The sequence below is a fragment of the Schistocerca serialis genome, chromosome 3 (assembly GCF_023864345.2).
Source record: "Schistocerca serialis cubense isolate TAMUIC-IGC-003099 chromosome 3, iqSchSeri2.2, whole genome shotgun sequence".
NCBI classification, from domain to species: domain Eukaryota; kingdom Metazoa; phylum Arthropoda; class Insecta; order Orthoptera; family Acrididae; genus Schistocerca; species Schistocerca serialis.
Window position 1 is genome coordinate 91,659,146 of NC_064640.1, and position 23,413 is coordinate 91,682,558.

Below are 23,413 nucleotides of genomic sequence, written 5' to 3' on the forward strand. Positions count from 1 at the left end.
ACCGAAGTGCTTGGTGCTTCAAGAAGCAACGTATCGAAGATATATTCCGCATACAAGGAAAGCGGGAAAACATCATCCGCTAAGTCACAACACGGACGAAAGTGTATGTCGAGTGATCGTGACAAACGCGCGTCGCCAACCGGAGTGGCCGAGCGGTTCTAGGCGCTTCAGTCTGGAACCGCGCGACTGCTACGGTGGCAGGTTCGAATCCTGCCTCGGGCATGGATGTGTGTGATGTCCTTGGGTTAGTTAGGTTTAAGTAGTTCTGAGTTCTAGGAGACTGATGACCTCAGCTGTTAAGTCTCATAGTGCTCAGAGCCATTTGAAGAGACGCGCGTCAGGGAGGAATGCGAGGAGAAATAAGAGGATGCCAGGTGCAGAAGTTACTGCAGAACTGAATGTCGCAATCGCGAACCTTATCAGCACGAAAACATAATCTGGGGATTTCAGAGCGAGGTCGAATTCGAAAAGTGCACACCAGTAATGCAAATGAACGTAACGGAAAAACGTTATGCCGAAGTCATATAACTTGGATAATGGAGCAATGGAAGAAAGTAGCTTGGTCGGATGAGTCTTCTTGCACACTATTTCCAACTTGTGGCGGAGTTTACGTTGCGAGAATAAAACACGGCGGGGGTTCTGTGATAATTTGCGCGGCCATATCGTGATACTTTAAGGCCTCTGCAAGGTCGCATTACTGCGAAGGATTATGTAACCATTTTGGCTGATCAGGCCCATCCCACAGTGCAATGTTTGTTCCTCATTGGTGATGCTGTGTCCCAATAGGACATGGTCCCTGTTCACATAGCTTGCATCGTCCAGGATAGGTTTAGTGAGTAGAATGGTGAATTTTCACTTCTCCCCTGGCCGCCACAATCACCAGATCTCAATATTATTGGCATTTGTGGTCTGCTTTGAAGAGAAGTGTGCTTGAACGCTGTCCACTTCCATCATCGTTACCTGAACAGCTTGCCACGTTTTTTACATTAGGAACAGTATAATATTCCCTCGAAAACCATAAACGATACGTATTTATCGATACCGGGACGACTGGAAGCTGTTTTAAATGTCAGCGGTTTTCCTACACTGTATTAGGCGTGGTAATGTTTGTGTTTTTGGTGTTTCCAAATATTTGTCCACCTCCTGTACATAAATTTGGGTAGATGGAAAGACTCAACAAACTGTTGGGCCGTGGCAGACTATCTCAAAATAATAGATGGAACTTTGATGAATGCAAAGAGAAGACTGCACCCACTGAAGGAGAGAGCTGAAGAGACAGGTCTACAAACATCTTTTGAAAGGACAGATTAGATAATCAATGAAAGTAGCTCAAGAGAAGGTTTAAATGTCAATTATGGCGGCCTCCAGAAAACCGACAGTGTTAAATATCTGGGTGAGAAAATAAGCATGTAAAGTGTGAAATGCTTGATTAAAATCAGAACTGAAAGAATGAAAACAATATAAAAATGGCGATCAAATAGTTTCCATTCGAAAGCTGTGCAGTCCGGAATGCGTATGCTGATCAGGCAGAATCACCGTCAGCATTGTGACTAAGAACAGACCGACGCATCAGGTTGGAGGTTTGGTAAAACACATTGTACTGCCGTCAAGAAGTCTATAACTGCCTGCTACACATCCTCGTCTGACTAAGATCACTGACCAAGGCCTTTTTTAAGTGATAATCACTTGGAGAGAGATCAGGACTGTAGGGCGATTGATCGAGTGTCTCCAATTTGAATTGGCGTAATTTAGGAGTAACGACATTTACCATGTGGGGAAATACGATATCATGAAGCAGCAGCACCCCTCGTCGCAGTTTTCCACAAAGGATATTTTCGAGAGACATGCTGCCTCCGCCCCCCCCCCCCCCTCCAGGACGCACAGACACACAGATAGATACACACACACACACACACACACACACACACATTCTCCATTCCCCGATCGACATCTACCGATGTTTGTCCTTCGGCAGCCAAGGAAAGAATGACAGCCCCTTGGTCCTGTTTGGACGCATTTGGTTCAAATGGTTCAAATGGCTCTGAGCACTATGGGACTTAACAGCTGAGGTCATCAGTCCCCTAGAACTTAGAACTACTTGAACCTAACTAACCTAAGGACATCACACACATCCATGCCCGAGGCAGGATTCGAACCTGCGACCGTAGCGGTCGCTCAGTTCCAGACTGTAGCGCCTAGAACCGCTCGACCACTCCGGCCGGCGACGCATTTGGTAATAACGTCCCTGGTTCACGTTTCCAAATTTACCGCACGCACGTCGGAAAGACACGAATACGATACAAATCCCTTGTCGACGTATCGGTGCTTATAAATCAGCTACGTTTCATATACGCTTCAGCAACCACATCCGTCGGAAACGTTTCGATCGCTCCCTAAACATGAACGTGAGAAATCTGCACAGTAAAAAATGAAAACGGAAAAACTGAAAAGAACATCAATGAACGTGAGAAATCTGTAGAATAGAAAACAGTTCTTTAAAAGATTTTAAATTAAGGCATTAAAATAAAATTGTAAAACCGAAAGTCTTCTATTGGTCAGAAATACTACTTAGGCCCGTATATGGTTGTTAAAAGGGCGTCAGACGATTTGTAAAAGAAGGAAAGAAGACTCTTGCGAAGAATATTAGGTCCATCAAGAACAATGAGGACAACTGGGTTTTGAGACCAAATAAGGAAATGTACTCATTCTGTCCTAACATAACGGCCATAGCAGAGAAAGCCGTGTTGTAACCTCAAAAAGAATGAAGAAGTCAATTTAACAAAGAAGATTTACTCATTCCTCGAAAACAGGAAACAGACAAAGAAGAAGGGTTAAAAAGTAAGAGAAAAAGTCTTAGAAGAAATTCTGTTTGGACAAGAGATCCTGCATCACAGAGACAAATACAAACTATAAACGGGAAAGGGAAAGGTTTTCAGAAAGATAAAACAAACAGAAAAACAACTGGAGTCAGATGGTCACATGAGGGAAAAAGACCTCATTTTTAGAATAAAAAAGAGTTTTGAATAAAGATGAAGGAAAAGAAAAATAAATAGTTATCTTGATGTGTTCCTTAGTTGGTCTGAAACGAAATAAAAGATATTAACTTTTCATTACCGAACGAAGCTGTACTGATGTTAGGAGATTGGACATGAATCCCGGAAGAACATAGTTTAAGTTCGGGTCAAATATTTTGTCTTTACTTTCCACCGTTTCTCTAAATTATATGAGACGTGTATCGTGATGGTTCCTACATAGCCAACAAACATGTTTCACTGCAGTTGCAGCATCTTCAGTGGGCTTTTATTTTTCATTTTTTTACCACATGGTGTGGTTTTTATGATGTGTTGTGTTTCCACAGTGACCGTTTTGTTGCACAGTTTGTCATCTGCAACCACTTTTACATTTTCCTTTTAATCATCTTCATCACTGTCAAACACTATATATTGAGTTGCCACTGTCACTGCAGTGAAACAGTTACAGCGGCAGTGCACTATAACGGTCTAGACAGTGCGCCGTGTTGTTTACAGTTTCATTAATCCAAATTCGCTACTACTTCTCAGAGACAATTCAGGACTAAATATCGCAAGCCACCAACTGAAACTGTTACTAACCGGTGCAATCGTTTCACCGAAACTGGCTGTGTATCACATAGTAAGTCGGATCAGGGTCGGTCAGCCGTCTCCGTCACAGCAGTTGACCAAGTTCGGATATCTTACATTCGTATTCTGGTTAAATCAAAGAGGTGTGACAGCTTAGAACTGAATATGCCTAGTGTTTCAGTGGGGAAGGTATTACGGAAAGGCCTGTGATTCAAACCCTACAAATTCGAACTGTTGCAAGCTTTATGAGAAAGTGACAAAGAAACGCATGCTAAGTTTTGTATAGAAATGTGTAAAAATTGCAGACTGAAAATGATTTTCTAAATACAATAGTTTGCAGTGACGAAGCTACCATCCATACCTGCGGTAAAGTGAGTCTGTATAATGTTCGGGTATGTGGTGAGCAGAAGCCACATCACGCAATCGAACATGTTCAGGACTCGCCTAAGGCAAATGTTTCTTGATTACAGATGGGACATAGTCGTGTTAATAAAGGTATCCACATTGAACATTCATTAATAAAACTAGAACATATACTGCATTCAGTGCGGTATCAAAAATTTCTGTAACTTATTTGCCATTTCACAATTAAAGGCTGATTTATAATCACTCTGCACTCTGTACTTCATTTCTATCGTGACTGGCCACGTAAATATTTGAGCAGCCCGCAAACCAAATATGAGTTTTGAAAACCACTGTCCATGAAAATGTGGCACGCAATATTATGAGAGGGTCTGGACGGAGAACTGCATGTCAGTAAATCAACAACATCAAAACGGCAATACATTCAGTGATTTACATGAAGTTATTATATTTTTCCTTTCTCATTTGACTGACATCTGCATTATACGCTGTGTTTCACAGTCAACATTTCATAAGGACCAGCGCTGGAAACCCTAATAATGGAAAGCGTTTTTAACACTGTGTCGCATGGCAGTGTCATAGAATGGTACATTACTTTTCATAATCTTCAGTCTGTGTACCGGAGTTCCAAAGTAAATCCCACATGTCTCTGCAGTGTTAATGGAACTTAAGCAAATGACGCAGTTGATAAAGATTCTAAGAAATAATAGGTAACTGACGATCTTTAGTAGCAATTGACAGGAATAATCCGCATCTACATCTACACCAAACAAGCCACGTTACCGTGTGTGGCGGATGTCGATACAACTTTTCATCGACTTCGTTTAATTTTGTAACTGAATCATGGTAACAAAGATATTGCACAATACCTGACAAGCACTCATCATACTCGTATAAAATTACAGTTACTGATAAATTACATGCTTTAACAGTTAGAGGAAGGCGACGAAAATAATTTGAGGCATTCCCAAATTATTCTCTAAGCTTATAACCTAATCATGGAGCACAATATTTACATAAGACGCAAAATTATATAAGACTTCTTATGGTATTAGTGAATGAACACGTATTGAGAATGAAAAACTATTATTCAGTCAGTATGTCAGCATAGTTCAAATCTTCAGGAAGGGAACATGAAGCAGGTACAGCCTGGACAAACGCAGTATTAATATCGTATAGAGACTGAAAGCGTACTTACTTATTGTTGGAAGTGTAGGCGGCTGTATGGAGCTGTCAGATCCTCTACACTTCCTCACGCTGCCCAAACAGAAGCTGACAGAGTGATGCTCTTTCGGTTTAATACTGAGATGGCCGGGACCCTCGAAAGAGTCAGGAGCAGAGTTGGTCTGCTTACGCATGAAAAATCGCCTGCGCTTCTCCGCTGGCTTCATTGAGGGGACGCCTGCAGGTACTCTGTTTGACCGGCTGTCGTCCATCGACCATTGGGTCTTTAACTTCGGTCGCGGTCGCAGGTCGAACAGGGTCGGTCGTGTAGGCAGACAACCATCAGCAACTGTGTCTCTGTTCTCCTCTTGGTCGAAGGACTCGCTTTCTGGTATCTTACCAGGATCTTCTACAATTTTTTCTGGCATTGTTGCTAGGAGCGACTCTGAGTCATCGCGCTCTTTTGTCGGAAGAGTCAAACACCGCTGGAGTGGTCGTTTCACTGAAGGCTTACGAACTGGAGAACTCTTGGGTGACTCATATATGTCACATACGACAGACAGCTGATTTGGTGGCTGCGGATGCTCAGCTACTGTAGGTGGAATGGCTATGTTAAGTTCTTCATCAATTGGCACTGATTCATCCGGTGGCTTTTTCACGCTTCTTTGTGGTGATCTCGGTGAAGCTGGTGGATCTCTTAATTTTGGACTCTTTGTTATTTCTTTCGTAGACAACTCGTTCAAGAGTGGTGATGCTGGGCGAGAATGACTCTGTGACAGCTGCAGTACTGAAGGTTTAGAAGTGTCCACCAGTATCCCTTCGTTCTGTTTTGGAGTAGTCGGACGGGAGTGTTTGGGTGAAACAGGTGGGCCTGGAATCTTTGGAATTATAGAAGCTTCAGAAAATTTTGGGGAAGGTGGTTCTTTTGCTTTAGGAGTCGACGGTCTGGAAACTTTAGGAGATGGAGGAGGACCTGGTATTTTGGGAATAACTGGGGCTTCTGGAAATTTCGGTGTTAATGGAGAGTACGGTTCACCATACCGAGGAGTAGTTGGAGCTGAAAGTGTCGATGGTGATTTTTGAGGTGATGGAGGAGGCCCGGGGATTCTTGGGATAATGGAACCTGGAGACAGCGACTGGGGGAAATCATGGATTAAAGGTCCAGAGAAAGCTGGAACAGATGGCTCCATGAGTTTTGGTGGCTGCGGACGTGGTATTTTTGATGACGGTGAAGTGGCTGCAAATACCTCTGAACGTAGTTGTAAGTTAGCAGGAGGACTTAATGGAGCAACTGAAATAGCAGTGAGAGAGTCGAGAGATTTTGACCGTTGTGCTCGGAAAACCGGTGATTTTTCCTCTCCTTCTTGCCATGTAGACTCTGGTTCGTTTAGTAGTGACAGCATTGATCCACCGATATCAGGCGATGGAACTCGTGGATCATCGTCGATGTACTCCTGATTGCATCCGGTATCCCAGTTGTCCGTGAGAGACGGCTGTGAAGATCCAAATCGCTGACGCAGAGCTCGTGCACGAGACGAAATGAAGGACATTGTACGTAGCAGTGTTCTCCCGTCTCGTGTTTCCATATCAAATCTGAAACAAGAGAGAGAAGAGTATTACTGTAATGCGGAGACAGGAATGCTAACAAGTAATACCCAGCTGATCGTAACTGGTTTGTACCTCCCAAGAGATTTTACAACAACCCTGCCATACCAGAAATGAACGTTGGGCTCGTTAAGATCTTACTTGAGAACGCATTTAGTGTAAAAGTTTAGTAAGAAAGAATTTTGAGCAGTGACCAACATGCCACTTCTGAGGCATTATACGTGTAAAACGTATTTCTTATACTGTCTCAAAATGATCCTGAGTTCTTCTTCTTCGTTAAGCTCAATGGGTACATTAAGTGACCATTTTCAGTGTATTTTGCAACAGCAGCATATTGATTAGATAGCGTAGGTTTCACCTCTGAACTTGAGTTGAATAGTAAACAGAGAATTCAACGCGTAACAAAAATAAACGACAAATTTTTCTTTTTAAAATTGCCACAGATATGATGCAGTCTGTGGCTAGTACTCACCTTCTGTTTGTACTTTGCTAGTGAGGGTGTACGAGTAAAGTGTGAGCTGCTCTCGTAACATGCATTCCACGAAATCGAAATTAATAAAGGTTGTCGAAGAAGAGTGAACTTACCTTAGTTCCGACAATTTGTAAGTTATGATGCAGTTGTAAGAATAGGTAGTCGAAATGAATTCATCACTGGTGAAGGGGCTATCCTTACAAGACGCATCAAGATGCCATTCGCATGCGCATATTTGAGCAACTATGGAAATGGAATGGAAGTGCTAAGTATCAGAACATTATGTATGAACCACCGTTCCAATTGATAACCGGGTAACGGGGAAAGTAGTTTACAGCAAACAATTGGAAGCGTACTCATTCTCTAGAATGTATTGTGTTACTGTGTCGGAGAATTCGCGAGGCGGGGTTCATTGAGATATTGTTTACTGAACATGGACCTCATATTTAAGTAATTTAGCAGCAGAAAGGTAACTCTTATTTGCCCGGCAGGGAGATAATAAATACTTCAAAGAAGTTACGTCGAATGAATCGTCGTAATGTGTTAGCGAATTACCCTGTAAAGAACATTAGGTGGAGAGACAGAGAGAGAGAGAGAGAGAGAGAGAGAGAGAGAGAGAAATAGAAATAACATGTTTCAGGTCTGAGTTTCTATGGTCACATATGTGGATAGTACATTTAAATACCAATGTTATGTTACCAAGTATTTCTTCAGAAAACATGCTCTCATTCGTTTGACAGTAAAAAAGGTAGGTGACCATGACCCATCTAAATATGTAAAATTTGGTGAAGAATATTTCAGGAAAATTAATAGTTGTAGTTGATCTGTAGATAGGTTGAGGAGGGTGAAGGGTGGTGGGGAATGGGAACTGGCAGTTGGCAAGAAGGCAGCTAGGAAGAGGAGGTATTCTGACAGTTATACTTTGCGTGTATGCAAAAGATTTGACCAACTGTCAGAGTTGAGTGGAGAGGAGCATCGTCTATCTGTAGATGTTGGGAACATGCAGCAGTCCTCAGCAGTTAGGAAGCCTAGGTCAGCTGCAAAGTCTAACAGGAAGAAGAGGGTTCTGCTGCTAGGTAGTTCACATGGTAGTGGTGTGGGCCAGCACTTGTAGGAAGTGTTGGTGAGTGAGTACCAGGACACCAGCACTGTAAAGCCTAGTGCAGGGTTGGCTCAAGTGAATGACATCATAGGGGAGTTACTCAAACTGGTGGCACTTATGTGCATTTCGTGCAACTGTTTCAGCGTCATGATCGGCCTCATCTTAATGAGGCTGTTAGGCGCGTTAACATGGGGCTGGTGAGGGCGCTGATGGCAGAGGGCACGGGTCACATCTCAGTGGTGCGAGCTGGGTCTATCAATAGATCGGGGTCCCTAGGCATGGCCTGCACCTCCATAGGTATGGACAGGGGAGGCTGGCAAACCTTGTAGGTGACAGTGTAGTGGGTGGTGGTGGTGGTGGGATAATTCATGGAAAAATTCCTTTAGTAGTTGGTGTTGGAGGTGCACCTTTTTTAGATTGAAGTCAGCTGATAGGTATACCTGCTTAAATGAAGTCCCTCTAACTAAGGGCTCACCTTCTGAGGATGTAAAGTTTCCAAGTAGAGAAGGAATTAGCATATTTCATCAAAATATAAGAGGTATTAGAGATAAAGTTGGTGAACTGCTTATAAATGCTGACTCTGAAATTAATGGTATATCAGAGCACCACTTAAATAATTTGAAAATTCAGAGGCTTCCTTTACAAGGATACAGATTAGCTGGCTGTTTTTCAAGGAGTTCCTTGAGGGGTGGGGGAGTAGATATGTACATAAGAAACAGTATTCGAGTCCATAGACTTATCACAGCACTGCACTGAACAGATATTTGAATGTTGTGCTGGGGCAGTTGAATTCAGTGAAACTAAACTTCTAATTGTTGTGGTTTAGAGGTCCCCTAACTCCGACTTCAGAGCATTTCTGCTCAAGCTAGAGACGGTTCTTGATTCACTTTGTAGGAATTACCAGAAATTAGTTATATGTGGTGGCTTCAAAATAAATTTTGTATATGATGGTACAAGAAAAATGGTGTCGGTAGATTTCATAAATTCATATAATCTGATGCAGATTGTGTTTTTTCCAAATAGGGTGCAAGGGAGCAATAGCACATCCATAGACAATATTTTTATTCACTCTTCATTACTAGATGGCATTCTGTTAGTGAAAGGGTGAATGGCCATTCAGACCATGATGCTCATATTTTAACACTAAAAGGCTTTAGTACTCAAACACATGTTACATTTAATTACAAACTATATAGGAAATTTAATCCAACAGCAATAGAGAGTTTTTTAAACCTTGTCAAGGAACAAGAGTGGCAGGATGTTTATAGTGCCAATAACATAGATGATAAATACAATGCTTTCCTTAACACATTTCTCATGCTCTTTGAGAGTTGCTTTCCATTAGAACGTTCTAAACGGGGTACTAGCAGTAATAGTGGGATAAGGATATCTTGAAGAACAAAGCTTGAATTATATCAAAATGTTAAAAGTCGTTACCATCGAGCTACAGTAGCCCATTACAGACAGTACTGTAAGGTGCTTAAAAATGTTATTATGAAGGTAAAGAGTATGTGGTATGCAAATAGAATAGCTAATTCACAGTAGAAAATTAAAACCATATGGTCAATTATGAAGCAAGCGTCTGGTCAACAGCACAAGGTCGACGATATAAAGTCACTTCGCCGTAAAAATATTTCTGTTACTGGTAAATCAGATATATGTACAGTATTTAGCAATCATTTTATCAGCTTTTCTGGTGAATGAAATAAAAATTTAGTTTCTACAGGAAATCATATAACTTTCTTAGTAAATGCCTTAACGAGATTGATGACTGAAATACTCCTCTGTGATAAAGACAAGAAGGAGATTGAGTCAATAATTAAATCACTGAAGACTAAGGACTCTCATGGTTATGATGGACTGTCTAGCAGAATATTAAAGTAATGTGCTGCACATGTTAGCCCAGTATTTAGCCATATTTGTAATTTTTCCTTTAGGAGTGCTCAGTTTCCTGAAAGATGTAAGTACTCAGTAGTAAAGTAGATTTATAAAAAGGGAGAATGGGATAATGTCGACAATTCTAGACCTATTTCTATGCCATCAGTGTTTGCAAAAGTTATTGAAAAGGCTGCGTATGTAAGGATTATAGATCATTTTATATCACACGATTTGCTATCAAATATACAGTTAGGCTTTAGAAGTCGTTTAACAACTGAAAATGCTATATTCTCTTTTCTCTGTGAGGTACTGGATGGGTTAAGCAAAAGGTTTCGAACGCTTGAAATATTATTTTGATTTAATTAAGGCATTTGATAGTGTTGATCACAAAATATTGCTCCAGAAGTTGGACCATTACAGAATACTGGTAGCAGCTCACAATTGGTTCACCTCTTACTTTAGCAACAGACAGCAAAAGGTCATTATTCACAATGTTGATAACGGCTGTGATGTAGGGTCTGAGTGGGGTACTGTCAAGTGTGTGTGTGTGGGGGGGGGGGGGGGGGAGCGAGGGGGGTGCCCCAGAGATCAGTGTTGGGGCCACTCCTGTTCCTTATTTATATAGATGATATGCTTTCTAGCATTACAGGTGATTTTAAAATAGTTCTGTTTGCTGATGACACTAGCTTGGTAGTAAAGGATGTTGTGTGCAACATTGGCTCGGCTTCGAATAGTGCAGTACATGACCTGAGTTCATAACTTGTAGAAAATAAACTAAGACTAAATCACAGTAAGACTCAGTTTTTACCGTTTCTAACACACAATTCAACAAAACCTGACGATTTAATTTCACGGAACGGGCATATGATTAGTGAAACTGAACAGTTCAAATTTCTAGGTGTTGAGATAGATAGTAAGCTGTCGTGGAAAGCTCACATCTACATCTACATCTACATGATTACTCTGCAATTCACAACAGGATCTTGTTCAGAAACTTAATATTGCCATTTTTACTATCCGAACTGTATCAGAAGTGAGTGATCGTTCGACACGAAAATTAGACTACTTTGCTTATTTTCATTCGCTTATGTCGTATGGTATTTATTTTGGGGTAACTCTTCCCATTCTAAAACGATATTTTTGGTTCAGAAACAGGAGGTTCGAGAAACAAGTGGCGTAAGTTCACGAACCTCTTGTCGACCCCTGTTCACGAGTCTGAATATTTTGACATTTGCATCTCAATATATATATTCCTTACTGTCATTTCTTGTTAACAATATTAGGTTATTCCAGAGAATAAGCAGCTTTCACTCGGTTAATACTCGGCAGAAATCAAACCAGCATTTGGATCGGACTTCCTTAACTCTTGCGCAAAAAGGAGTGCAGTATACTGCTGCATCCATTTGCAATAAGTTACCACTCGAATTCAAAAATCTTAGCAGTAATCCACACGCTTTAAACTAGAAACTGAAGAGTTTCTTCATGGGTCACTGCTTCTATTCTCTCGAGAAGTTATTTGAAAAATTAAGCTGATTCTTATTGTATTGTAGACTGCGTTTACTTAAACTTATGGACTGAATTTTTTCAGGTTAACAAACATTAATTTTGATCTGTTATTACGCTTATGTTGTAATTTCGTGTACTGACACGTTCCATGACCTTGGAGATTTGCTTCTCAATTTGGTCCTACGGAACGTGGCGTGTGAATAAAATATAAAGGAATATATGGCCTGTCTTTTTTCTGTTCATAAGCATTTTATTTTATCTGTTATTACTTTTATGTTGTAATTTCCCATAGTGACACGTCCTATGACCTTGATGATTTGATCCTAAATTTGGTCCTTCGGAATTAGCTGTGTAAAATAATAAAATAACCAAATATAATTCAGCATTCTAGAAGTTCAGGAGAGTAAATTTAGCAAACATACTAATGTATGACGTCGAATTAATAGAAAGAAGTGAAGATTACAATGTGCACACAGTAAAAATGGAGACGGTAGTGACTAACCTGAATGAAGGATATCTGTCTGAAAGAGAAAATAACGTGACTAATTAGTGCACTGAGGTTCCATTTAAAGATGCAGAACTGAATACTTAGGAAACCTTTTACATTCTGAGGAAGAAGTTAGTAAGAGGATGATAAGCACCAGATCATGTGTGCCTGAAACTATGTAAGAAGAAATTTGGTTTTTGAGAGGCTTAGTCTTCAGCAAAACACTATTTTTGTTTTTACTCCGCAGACATGGTATGCCGAAGTTTGAGAATGATCAACGTGTTTTTTTAATATCTCCTCTAAAAGGAGCAAAATGCTTTTAAGGCATACCGCTTGTACACATATCAGAGTTTTTGAGACACTATTTGCATATTTGAAAAACACAAAATTATATATATATATATATATATATATATATATATATATATATATATACACCTTGTTACCACATGCTGTGCGTTCCCTGGATTTTGTGGTATTTAACGGAGTTTAGTTTCACAGGTGGCTATCTGAAACCTTATGGTAAAACAGATATTTACTTCGAAAATTTACGATTGAGCATTTTATGGTCATGCATACCATCAACTAATCCTATTTGGAAGATTGTGTGTGTGTGTGTGTGTGTGTGTGTGTGTGTGTGTGTGTGTGTTTGCAATTTGTTTCACTTACCTTTGGTTGTACCTCCTTTATCTTCACTGTGAAGGCTTGTATTAAGTAACCTTTTGTGTCACAGTATACAAACAACAGAAACGAGATGGTGGACAGCTGAACAGTTGAATGTTTCTTGGGCAGGAGTTTTGAATCTTTGTGGAGTGTACCTGTCGCTTGTGTGTGTGTGTGTGTGGGGGGGGGGGGGGGGGGCTCGAAATTACAGACACACATTGATTCAAATCTCCTGCCCAGAAAGCATCCAACTGTTCAGCTTCCGCCATCTTATTTCTGTAGTTTGCAAACAGTGATACGAACGGTTATTTAGTGAAGGCCTTCACAGTGAAGACAATGGGTAAACCAGCGGAAATAAGTGAAACATATTGCAAACACACACACACACACACACACACACACACACACACACACACAATAATACACATAGTATTAGTTAATGTTAGGCATAACCACAACCCGCCCAGTCGTAAATTTTCGAAGTAAATAACTGTTCTATAATAAGTTGTGTATGGCTGTAGATGACAGAATGTGAAAAGAAACAACTGCATGGAGTAACATTAAATCCACGAAGCCCAAAGCATGTGGCGACAAGGTATACATGAAAATTTTTCCTTTCTTTTTTTCAAATATGTAAATGCTGTCTTAAAAACTCAAATTTGTATGTGTGCAGGTATTAAACAGCATTTTTCCTGTTTTATAGAAGACAGTAAAAAAAGCCACTGATGACGCTGAAACTTCAGCGAAACATGTCTGGGGAATAGAAAGAAAAACAAAACATGTGTTTTGATCAAGGTTCACTCCGTCCAAGAACAAGTCTACTTGTAAACAAATATGGACAGGAGAGCTTCAACCTCAACATGTTTATGCAAGAAGATGTAGAAAGATTTTTAGTGGAAAATGATCTAGGAAGTAATGTTGAAGATCAAAATACTGAAACAAGGCAAGAAAACGTAAATGTGCAACAGCAACCGAAGGGAATTAATGACAACATAATCCAAAGGAGCAAAAAGCCATTGTATAGAGTTACAGGCAGATGGATAACGTGGGATGACATGTTTATAGAAAAAGACTTGCTCTGGGAAAGAGATGAGAACGAAGGCAGTAAAACAAGAATGCAGATAACTATTGCTGTCAACATGTACCAGAACAATTTGTATGTACTTTTAGATACCGAAAAGGAGGTGAGCGTGGTGTCAGATGTATTTCTGCGGTGACTGCAGTTCAGCCCAAATTAGTAGCAATGCCTGTAATAGCAGCAAAGATAGCAGTGGCGAAACGCTAGATGAACGAAGCAAAAGAAAACAAAATACCAATGTATTTTATAATTAAGAGAATAAAGTTTACTCACACGCTTCTAGTTGTGCCCAAATTAAGTGAAGGAATAATGTTAGGCACTGATGGGTTGATTAAGGAACAAATAATTATTCCCTGCAATAAAACAGTAATTAAGTATCGAAGTGGATAGTGAACATCCCAAACAGGATTTAAAGAAACGGACAAAGAGTAAGTTAAGCAGTTAGGGTTATTGAGTTTAATTTTGGCCTCAACAAAAAATCATATTAGAAATCGTTCAGAAGACTGTCATGTGAGAAGTATAGAAATAGAATGTGGGGAAGATGATTTCAAAGAGATTATCAGACAATTACTGGAGTTGCCATCGAGGCAAAAGTCTGAATTACATGAAGTGCTATGGGCAAAGAGGAAAGTGTCCTCAGACAAACCAGGATTTGTTAAAGTTTATGAACATCAACTGTACATAATTGAAAATAAATCATTTTTTGTTGGTTCGTAGCCTTTAGCAATGTCTAAAATAGCGCAAGTGCAGAAAGAAATAGACAAGATGATGGAATGAGGAATTGTGGGAAGAATTTCATACAACAATTCAGTTACAGTCACTGAAAAGAAAGAAATTGGTGTATGAATTGCCATAGATGCTCACATGTTACATACGATAGTTAAAAGGGAAAGTAACAGACTGGAATATTTAGATGAACATTTCACCGAAGTAGATTTGTAGTAGAAGTTTTTAACATATCCTGTGTTAAGACATAGTGAATTACCTTGAAGAAAATGATCAACTGACTCTTAGTCAGCACAGATTCAGAAAGTATTCTTCTTATGCAACAAAACTATCTCTCTAGTCTCATGAGTAATATCAACAAGTGATCTCAAAATGTATCCGTATTTATAGAGTGGGTATCAATTACTGGCTAAGTACCAAAAGACTGACTGTTCTGACAAAAAAATTTATGAAAATACCTCAACACTACTTTTTATTTACTGTCTACGGTAAGAGTCACAAAATTACAGAATTTTTTTTAAGTTCCATTCCTTTTATCAATGAGAATAAATATGTTATTCCGAAAAACGCCAAATGTGCTAAATGTCATACAGATCGACGGCAAAAATCTCAACCATTTATCAGCTTTGTTAGTAACTGACATTGTACAGATACATTATCCTGTGATGAAATTATTTTTAATATTTTTTTTTAATTTTATGGAGCACAGTCTATTGGTTCTGAATGAAAAGTTAAGTAATGGGAAGGGCTGTTACACATGGATCTGATTGACAGGACTTATTCTAAAGTTGTGTCGTTAGATTCAGCTTTCGGCTATAGCAGATAGGATACGGCTGCTAGAAGCATATCTCCAAATTCTGACGATGAAGTCAAACAGACTGCGCCGGCCGGGGTGGCCAAGTGGTTCTAGGCGCTACATTCTGGAACCGCGTGACCGCTACGGTCGCAGATTCGAACCCTGCCTCGGGTATGGATGTGTGGGATGTCTTTAGGTTAGTTAGGTTTAAGTAGTTCTAAGTTCTAGGGGACTGATGACCTCTGCAGTTAAGTCCCATAGTGCTCAGAGCCATTTGAACCAAACAAACTGCCGCAATGTCATACACTACTCATCAAAATTATAGATCGCTTTCTTCGAAACCCCATAATTTTCTCTCATTCCAATGCATAAGTTAGAAATTTGGGTCAACAGCGCCTACAACCTTACGTTTAATGGTGTAGAAGAGCAGCGCTCTGTGGTGTCAACCTACGGCTCGGCGCCACTGCAAGCAGCAAGATGTCGGAAAAAAGCCACAGCTCACAAATTCTTGTGATCTGTAAAGTGGGTTAATGATGTTACTTTGGCACCAAATTTCACCACGATTCTGTTCAACGCCACTGTGGAACTGTCACGCTATTGGAAGATCGTCAGACGCCCTCGCACCCTCATTTCACTTCTCATTTAGACGCCTCTGCGATGGAAGTCAGGTCCGCGACAACCACCGTTGAAATCACGTGGTTTCCGTATGGGTGGCCGAGGAATACATTTCAGACACACCCCCGCTCGGAGCAGACACGAAAAGGTCTCCGGGGCTGGTCTTCAATGAAACCACCCTTCGTTTGCCGCGTTGATTCCCACACATCTCGTTGTAGAAATCGACAGTTTGCAGTGTGATGGACAACAGGACGACATTCTTGACAAATTTGGCCACAGCCACCACCCCCTGGGCATTACAACCGTGCTCTACTCTGCAATATCATTAAAAATGGCACGACCCCTTTGGAGTGTAGCCTCATCGCAAATTTTGCTATGCCACACTAGGTGGAACCACTAGGGATCATCGGAAATCATTCGAACGTGATCAGAAGCTGTACAGCGCTTCACGCTTTTTCGTGCCTCCTTTCCCGTGCCACCCAGTGGCGTGATCATGGGAGGGTTCGACATTCACTTACGCATGAATAAAATGGCAAAGCGTCCGTCTAAAGTCAGCCTGTTCGGGAACATCCTCTGTGCAACACACGCACCTTTCTTGAGTACGTGAGAAAAGTACTTGTCGGAAACTTCGACACTAATTCAGTCCCGCACCTGAGGGTTAGGCAGCCCCTTCTCCACCTGTAAACGCCTGCTTTAGGCACTAGACAAGCCACGAGACTGAACAGTTGTCGAAGTTTCTGACAGATTTCCAACGCGTTTAACAAAAATGAAAAGGTGGCAACAAGGGTATTGCCAAACTGGGTGATGTTAGAGGGGCACTCTGTGATTTTATTCACGAGTGAGTCAACGGCGAAATCCCCATGAGCACGCCACAAGGAGCCGCAAAACAGGAGTGATGAAAAACTATAAAAACACTTTTCTGCTTCACATTACGTTCAAATTTCGTCAAATGGCTTTGAACGGTCCCTTGTGGCTCCACGGTTTATGTCACAGTGAAAACGGCTGTCACGCTGCACTCTAAAGGATGTTGCAACCCCGCAGTGTCCTCAGAGTAGGGCTGAAACGACAAGGGACTGGAAGCAGTGGCCAAATTTGTCAAGAATGATGCCCTGTTGCTCATCGCACTGCGAACTGTCGTCTTAGACCGCGAAATGCGTGGGAATCAACGTCCGAAGTGAAGAGGCGGTTTCATTGACACCCTTTATGCCACCTCCTGAGAATTTTTACTGTCTATTCCGAGCGTCGGTGGGTCTGAAATGTTTCCTCGGCAACCTATTCGAAAACCACGTGATTTCAACGCTGCGTGTAGCGGTTCTGACCTCCGTCGCTGAGGCGTCAAATTAAGGGTTAAGATGAAGGTAAGAGAGGGTGTCTACATTCCCCTCCTGTGACGGATCCACGGTGGCGTTGAGCAGATTTGTAGTAAATGTTGGTGCCAATGTAACATCATTAATCGCTCTTACAACTACTATGATATTCTGAGTAGCGGCCTTTTCTTCGCTTATATCAACACCTTACTGTTTGAAACGTTGGCGAGCCGAAGCGTGAGGTTTCAGGGTGGCACGCTTTTGCTCCATTACATTCCAATTTACGCGTCGTAATGGGAGACAATTATGGGTTTCCGAAACAAGTGATCGTTTAATTTTGTTGCGCAGTGTAGAAGTTACCATAGGTACGAAAGGAGTGCTTGATATTACCTTTCATCTGTTACCATTTGGAACCTACAAGTTTAATATATGGTGTTATTCTTGTGATCTTTAGTCAAAAGGATGGTTTGGTACAGCTCTAAATGCTACTCGTTCCTGGGCAAGCTCTTCATCTCCGAGTAACTACTGCAACCTAAATCCTTCTGAATCTGCTTACTGTATTCATCTCATGGTCTCCTTCCACGATTTGTACCCCCATGCTTCCCTCCAGTACTAAATTAGTGATCCCTTGATGCCTCAGAATGTGTCCTACTAACCGATCCCTTCTTCTAGTCAAGTTGTACCAGAAATTTCTCTTTTCCCCAATTCTATTCAGTATCTCCTCATTAGTTAGGTGCTCTACCCATCTAATCTTCAACATTCTTCTGTACCACCACATTTCAAAATCTTCTATTCTCTCCTTGTCTAAACTGCTTATCGTCCATTTTTTACTTCCATGCATGGCTACACTGCACACAAATATTTTGAGAATGGAATTCCTCTCACTTAAGTCTGTACTCGATGTTAACAAATTTCTCTTCTTCAGAAACGGTTTTCTTGCCACTGCCAGTCTACATTTTATATTTTCCCTACCTCGACCATCAACAGTTACTTTGCTTCCCAAATATCAAAACTAATCTACTACTGTAAGTGCCTCATTTCCTAATCTAATTCCCTCAGCATCACCTGATTTAATTCGACTACATTCCATCATCCTCGTTTTGCTTCTGTTGGTAGTCATCTTATATCCACCTTTCAAGACACTGTCCCTTACATTCAACTGCTCATCAAAGTTCTTTGCTGTCTCTGACAGAATTACATTGTCATCGGCAAACTTGAAAATTTTTAATTCTTCTCCTTGTGCTTTAATTACTACTCCGAATTTTTTTTTCCCATTGCGGCTTGCTCAATATACAGACAGAATGACACCGGAGATAAGCTACAGTCCTGTCTCACTTCCTGCTCAACCACTGCTTCCCTTTCGCGCCTCTCGACTCTTATAACTGCCTTCTGGATTCTGTACGAATTGTGAATAGCCTTTCGCTACCTGTATTTTACTTCTGCCACTTTTAGAATTTGAAAGAGAGTATTCCAGTCAACTTTGTCAATAGTTTCCTCTAAGTCTACAAATACTATAAACCTGGGTTTATATTTCCCTAACCTACCTTCTATGAGAAGCCGTAGGGTCATTATTGCCTCGTGTTTTCCTACATTTCTCTGGAATCTAAACTGATCATCCCCAAGGTATCCGTTCCGATAGCTGAGTGGTCAGCGTAACGGCTTTCCGTCCTACGGGCCCGGGATCGACTCCCGGCTGGGTCGTGAATTTTCTCCGCTCAGGGACTGGGTGTTGTGTTGTCTTCATCATCTTTTCATCCCCATCCGGCGCGCAGATCGCCCAATGTGGCGTCGAATGTAATAAGACTTGCGTCAAGGCGGCCGGACGTAAGGGGCCTCCCGGCAAATGACGCCAAACGCTCATTTCCATCCCCGAGGTCGGCATCTACAGTTTTTCCGTTCTCTTGTAAAGGATTCGTGTTAGTATTCTGCAACCATGGCTTATTAAACATAGTTTGGTTTTCTCACTCCTCATCTGATTCCTTTGGAATTGGAATTACTATATTCTTCTTTAAGTCTGCGGGTATTTCACCTGTCTCATACATCTTGCTCAACTAGTGGAAGAATTTTGTCATGGCTGGGTCTCTCAAGGCTATCAGAAGATCCAACGGTATGTTGTCTACTTATAGGGCCGTGTTTCGACTTAGATCTTTCAGTACTTTGTCAAATTCAACAAGCAGTGTCACATCTCCCGTCTCATCTTCATCTACGTTGTCTTCCATTTCCATAATATTGCCCTTAAGTACATATCCCTTGTATAGACCCTCTGTATACTCCTTCCACCTTTCTGCTTTCCCTTCTTTGCTTAGGACTGGTTTTCCAACTGAGATCTTGATATTCATACAGGTGGTTTTCTTTTCTCCAAAGGTCTCTTTAATTTTCCTGTAGGCAATACCTATCTTATCCGTAGTGATATATGCTTCTACAGCCACAAATTTGTTCTATAGCCATTCCTGCTTAGCCATTTAGCACTTCCTGTCAATCTCATTTTTTAGACCTTTGTATTCCCTTTCAGTTGTCTCATTTACTGCATTTTTATATTTTCTCCTGTCATCGATTAAATTTAGTATCTCTTGTGTTACCCAAGGATTTCTACTAACACTCGTCTTTTTACCTACTTGATCCTCTGCTGCCTTCACTATTTCATCTGTCAAAGCTACCCATTCTTCTTCTAATCTATTTCTTTCCCCCGTTCTTGATACGCTCTTTCCCCCGCTCTTGAAACTCTCCAAAACCTCAGGCTCTTTCAGTTTATTCAGGTCCCATCTCCTTAAATTCCCACCTTTTTGCAGTTTCTTCAGTTTTAACCTGCAGTTCATAACCAATAGATTTTGGTGAGAGTCTATATCTGCTCCTGGAAATGTGTTACAGTTTAAAACCTGGTACCGTAATCTCTGTCTTACCATTATATAATCAATCTGAAACCTTTCGACGTCTCCTGATCTCTTCCACGTATACAACCTTCTTTCATGATTCTTACACCAAGTGTTATTTATGATTAAATTATGCTTTGTGCAAAATTCTACCAGACGTCTTCCTCTTTCGTTCCTTTCCCCTAGTCCACATTTATCTACTACTTTTCCCTCGCTTCTTTTTCCTACTATCGAATTCCAGTGCCCCGTGGTTATAAAATTTTCGTCCCCATTAACTATCTGAATAATTTCTAATATTTTATCATACATTTCCTCAATAGCTTCATGATCTGCGGAGCTAGTTGGCACATAAACTTGTACTACTGTGATGGGTGTGGGCTTCGTGTCTATCTTGGCTATAATAACACTCATTCCAAAATAGCGAAGCTGTGTTACACAAAACCAAGTCACTCTATTTCAGCTACAAGGTGACTTTTTCAAATATCAGGACTGATCTAATTCCACAGTGGGATGTTATTTGAAATCTCTGATTTACCGGAGTCAATGCCAAACGTTACTAGTACGTACGTCAAGAAAATGGCCACCAAAGGCTTGCTATACGTTCTTGTAGAGCATTTCAAGAGAAGTTGAGTAAAGGAAATTAAGTTGACACCATGGTAGGAATTAAATTAATGCTTGTTGTATTCGTTTCCTTTTCGTTAGCATAGTCTCACACTACATGATTTTAAAGTGTAACACAACTGTGCGACAATGACTGAAGAACTGTTTAAACATTGGTTTAGTGACCTTTATGATTGTAACCAATAAAAAGAACATTTAGTATCAGTACACAAAGTTCCTTTCCCACAGCCTTGCTAACTATTTTATTTTATGTAATGAGATAGTCTTATCACTACTGCACTTCGCTTGCGTTGTGAGACAGTGAATGATAAGCAAAAACTAATTTTCACTTATACGCAAATCTATAGGAACTGTTACAGTTTCCCATTACCACCCACTGATACGATATAATGCATCTTTTACCATCAGTTGGCATGCTGCAGATAGCATAGTCATTACTCATATAGTTCACTCTAGTAAACTGTTCCCATGGTTTTCTCATATGCTAATTCTGTGACGGTATCTATCAGCCCCTAGAAAAGCCCATCACGGCGATCATCATCCAAAACTTTACTATAAATGCAGTTATAATAGAATATTACAGGAGAGAGTATGGAATGGACGCATGCGTTACTCAGTTATGAAGCAGAGTCTTCCTGTACGCTGCACCGACACCGGCCAAACTTTACTAACTTGGGCTGAAGTTGTTGCACACGCCTCTTATTCATCCGGTCTGGCTCCCTCCACGTCTGCTACTTCCTGGAGCTAAAAGTGCTTTAGCTGGTAAGAAATTTCCGTTAAAAAAGTTATAACAGCGGCTTGACTCCTTTTTCCCCTTTTACTTCAGGCGTCGAAAATCATTTTAGAGTGGTAACACAGTTAACGGAGCAGTATACTAGAATTTCGTGGGAACCTGAGACAAGGGATATAAATACTGCTTAGTACTCCTTGATTAATTTCGAAACTCCCCCTCTAATTTCGTCAGAATTCAGATATATTTATTACACGAAGAAATGAATAGAAAGATAATCCCTGGCAGAAAGAAAAATCTTTTTGGTGATGGGAAGGGAGGAAGTAAGGGAGGGAGGAAGGTTAGGATTTTATGTCCCGTCGATAAAGACGTCTTTGTGAAGGAGGTCAAGCTCAAGTGGTTTCAAGTATGAGGAACGAAACGGCAGTGCCTTTTCAAAGGCACTATTCCAGTATCTGGATGGCGGACGCGTATTTGAACCATCATGTGGTTTTGTATCTCTCTCTGTTCTTTCATTCTTTTTTTCCGATAGGAATGTTATCAATGTTAGTTATCTTCTTATGATTACTTTCAGATCATCTGTTCACTTTCAAATTGTGTTCATAAATCAGCCGAAATATGAGGGAATTAATCAGGACTTAAGTGAATAGGAAATACAAAATTTGACGATAAATGCTTTATGTTTATGAATGGAAATTTCACACAGCAGCAGCATGTACGCTATAACGACTTAGCTGTGATCTACAGGCTGTCTCCGAAGTGAAACTGTGATTCTGCAGATGACTGTACGCTGTTTTGAACTTTCCACAGAAATGTATACTCTGTACCGGGCCGGGACTAAAACTTTGCCACATTCAATTTTTCTTCTCCTTTTTTTCATTAGCGTTCATCCCGTCTAGTACAGGCTCAACTGTACACAATGGGGCCGCATGCCCTTCCTGTTGCGGCAGTCAGTTACCTAAGAAGAGCAGAAGTAATGGTTAGTTGTACGGGTAATAACTCGTTTATTAGTCTAACATATACAGGGTGTTACAAAAAGGTACGGCCAAACTTTCAGGAAACATTCCTCATATGCAAAGAAAGAAAATATGTTATGTGGACCTGTGTCCGGAAACGCTTACTTTCTATGTTAGAGCTCATTTTATTACTTCTCTTCAAATCACATTAATCATGGAATGGAAACACACAGCAACAGAACGTAACAGCGTGACTTCAAACACTTTGTTACAGGAAATGTTCAAAATATCCTCCGTTAGCGAGGATACATGCATCCAACCTCCGTCGCTAATGCAGCCCTGGAGAATGGCGTATTGTATCACAGCCGTCCACAATACGAGCACGAAGAGTCTCTACATTTGTTACCGGGGTTGCGTAGACAAAAGCTTTCAAATGCCGCCATAAATGAGAGTGAAGAGGGTTGAGGTCAGGAGAGCGTGGAGGCCATGGAATTGGTCCGCCTCTACCAATCCATTGGTCACCGAATTTGTTGTTGAGAAGCGTACGAACACTTCGACTGAAATGTGCAGGAGCTCCATCGTGCATGAACCACATGTTGTGTCGTACTTGTTAAAGGCACGTGTTCTAGCAGCAAAAGTAGAGTATCCCGTGTGAAATCATGATAACGTGCTCCATTGAGCGTAGGTGGAAGAACATGGGGCCCAATCAAGACATCACCAACAATGCCTGCCCAAACGTTCACAGAAAATCTGTGTTGATGACGTGATTGCACAATTGCGTGCGGATTCTCGTCAGCCCACACATGTTGATTGTGAAAATTTACAATTTGATCACGCTGGAATGAAGCCTCATCCGTAAAGAGAACACTTGCACT

General features: G+C 40.9%; 1 protein-coding gene across 1 annotated transcript; it reads right to left on the bottom strand.

Moving 5' to 3' along the window:
• Positions 1–5,074: 5,074 nt before the first annotated feature.
• On the bottom strand, positions 5,075–6,676 carry LOC126470700 (proteoglycan 4-like). Its single transcript, XM_050098701.1, has one exon. It carries the CDS (start codon positions 6,674–6,676, stop codon positions 5,075–5,077), a length of 1,602 nt encoding a protein of 533 aa, XP_049954658.1.
• Positions 6,677–23,413: the final 16,737 nt, after the last annotated feature.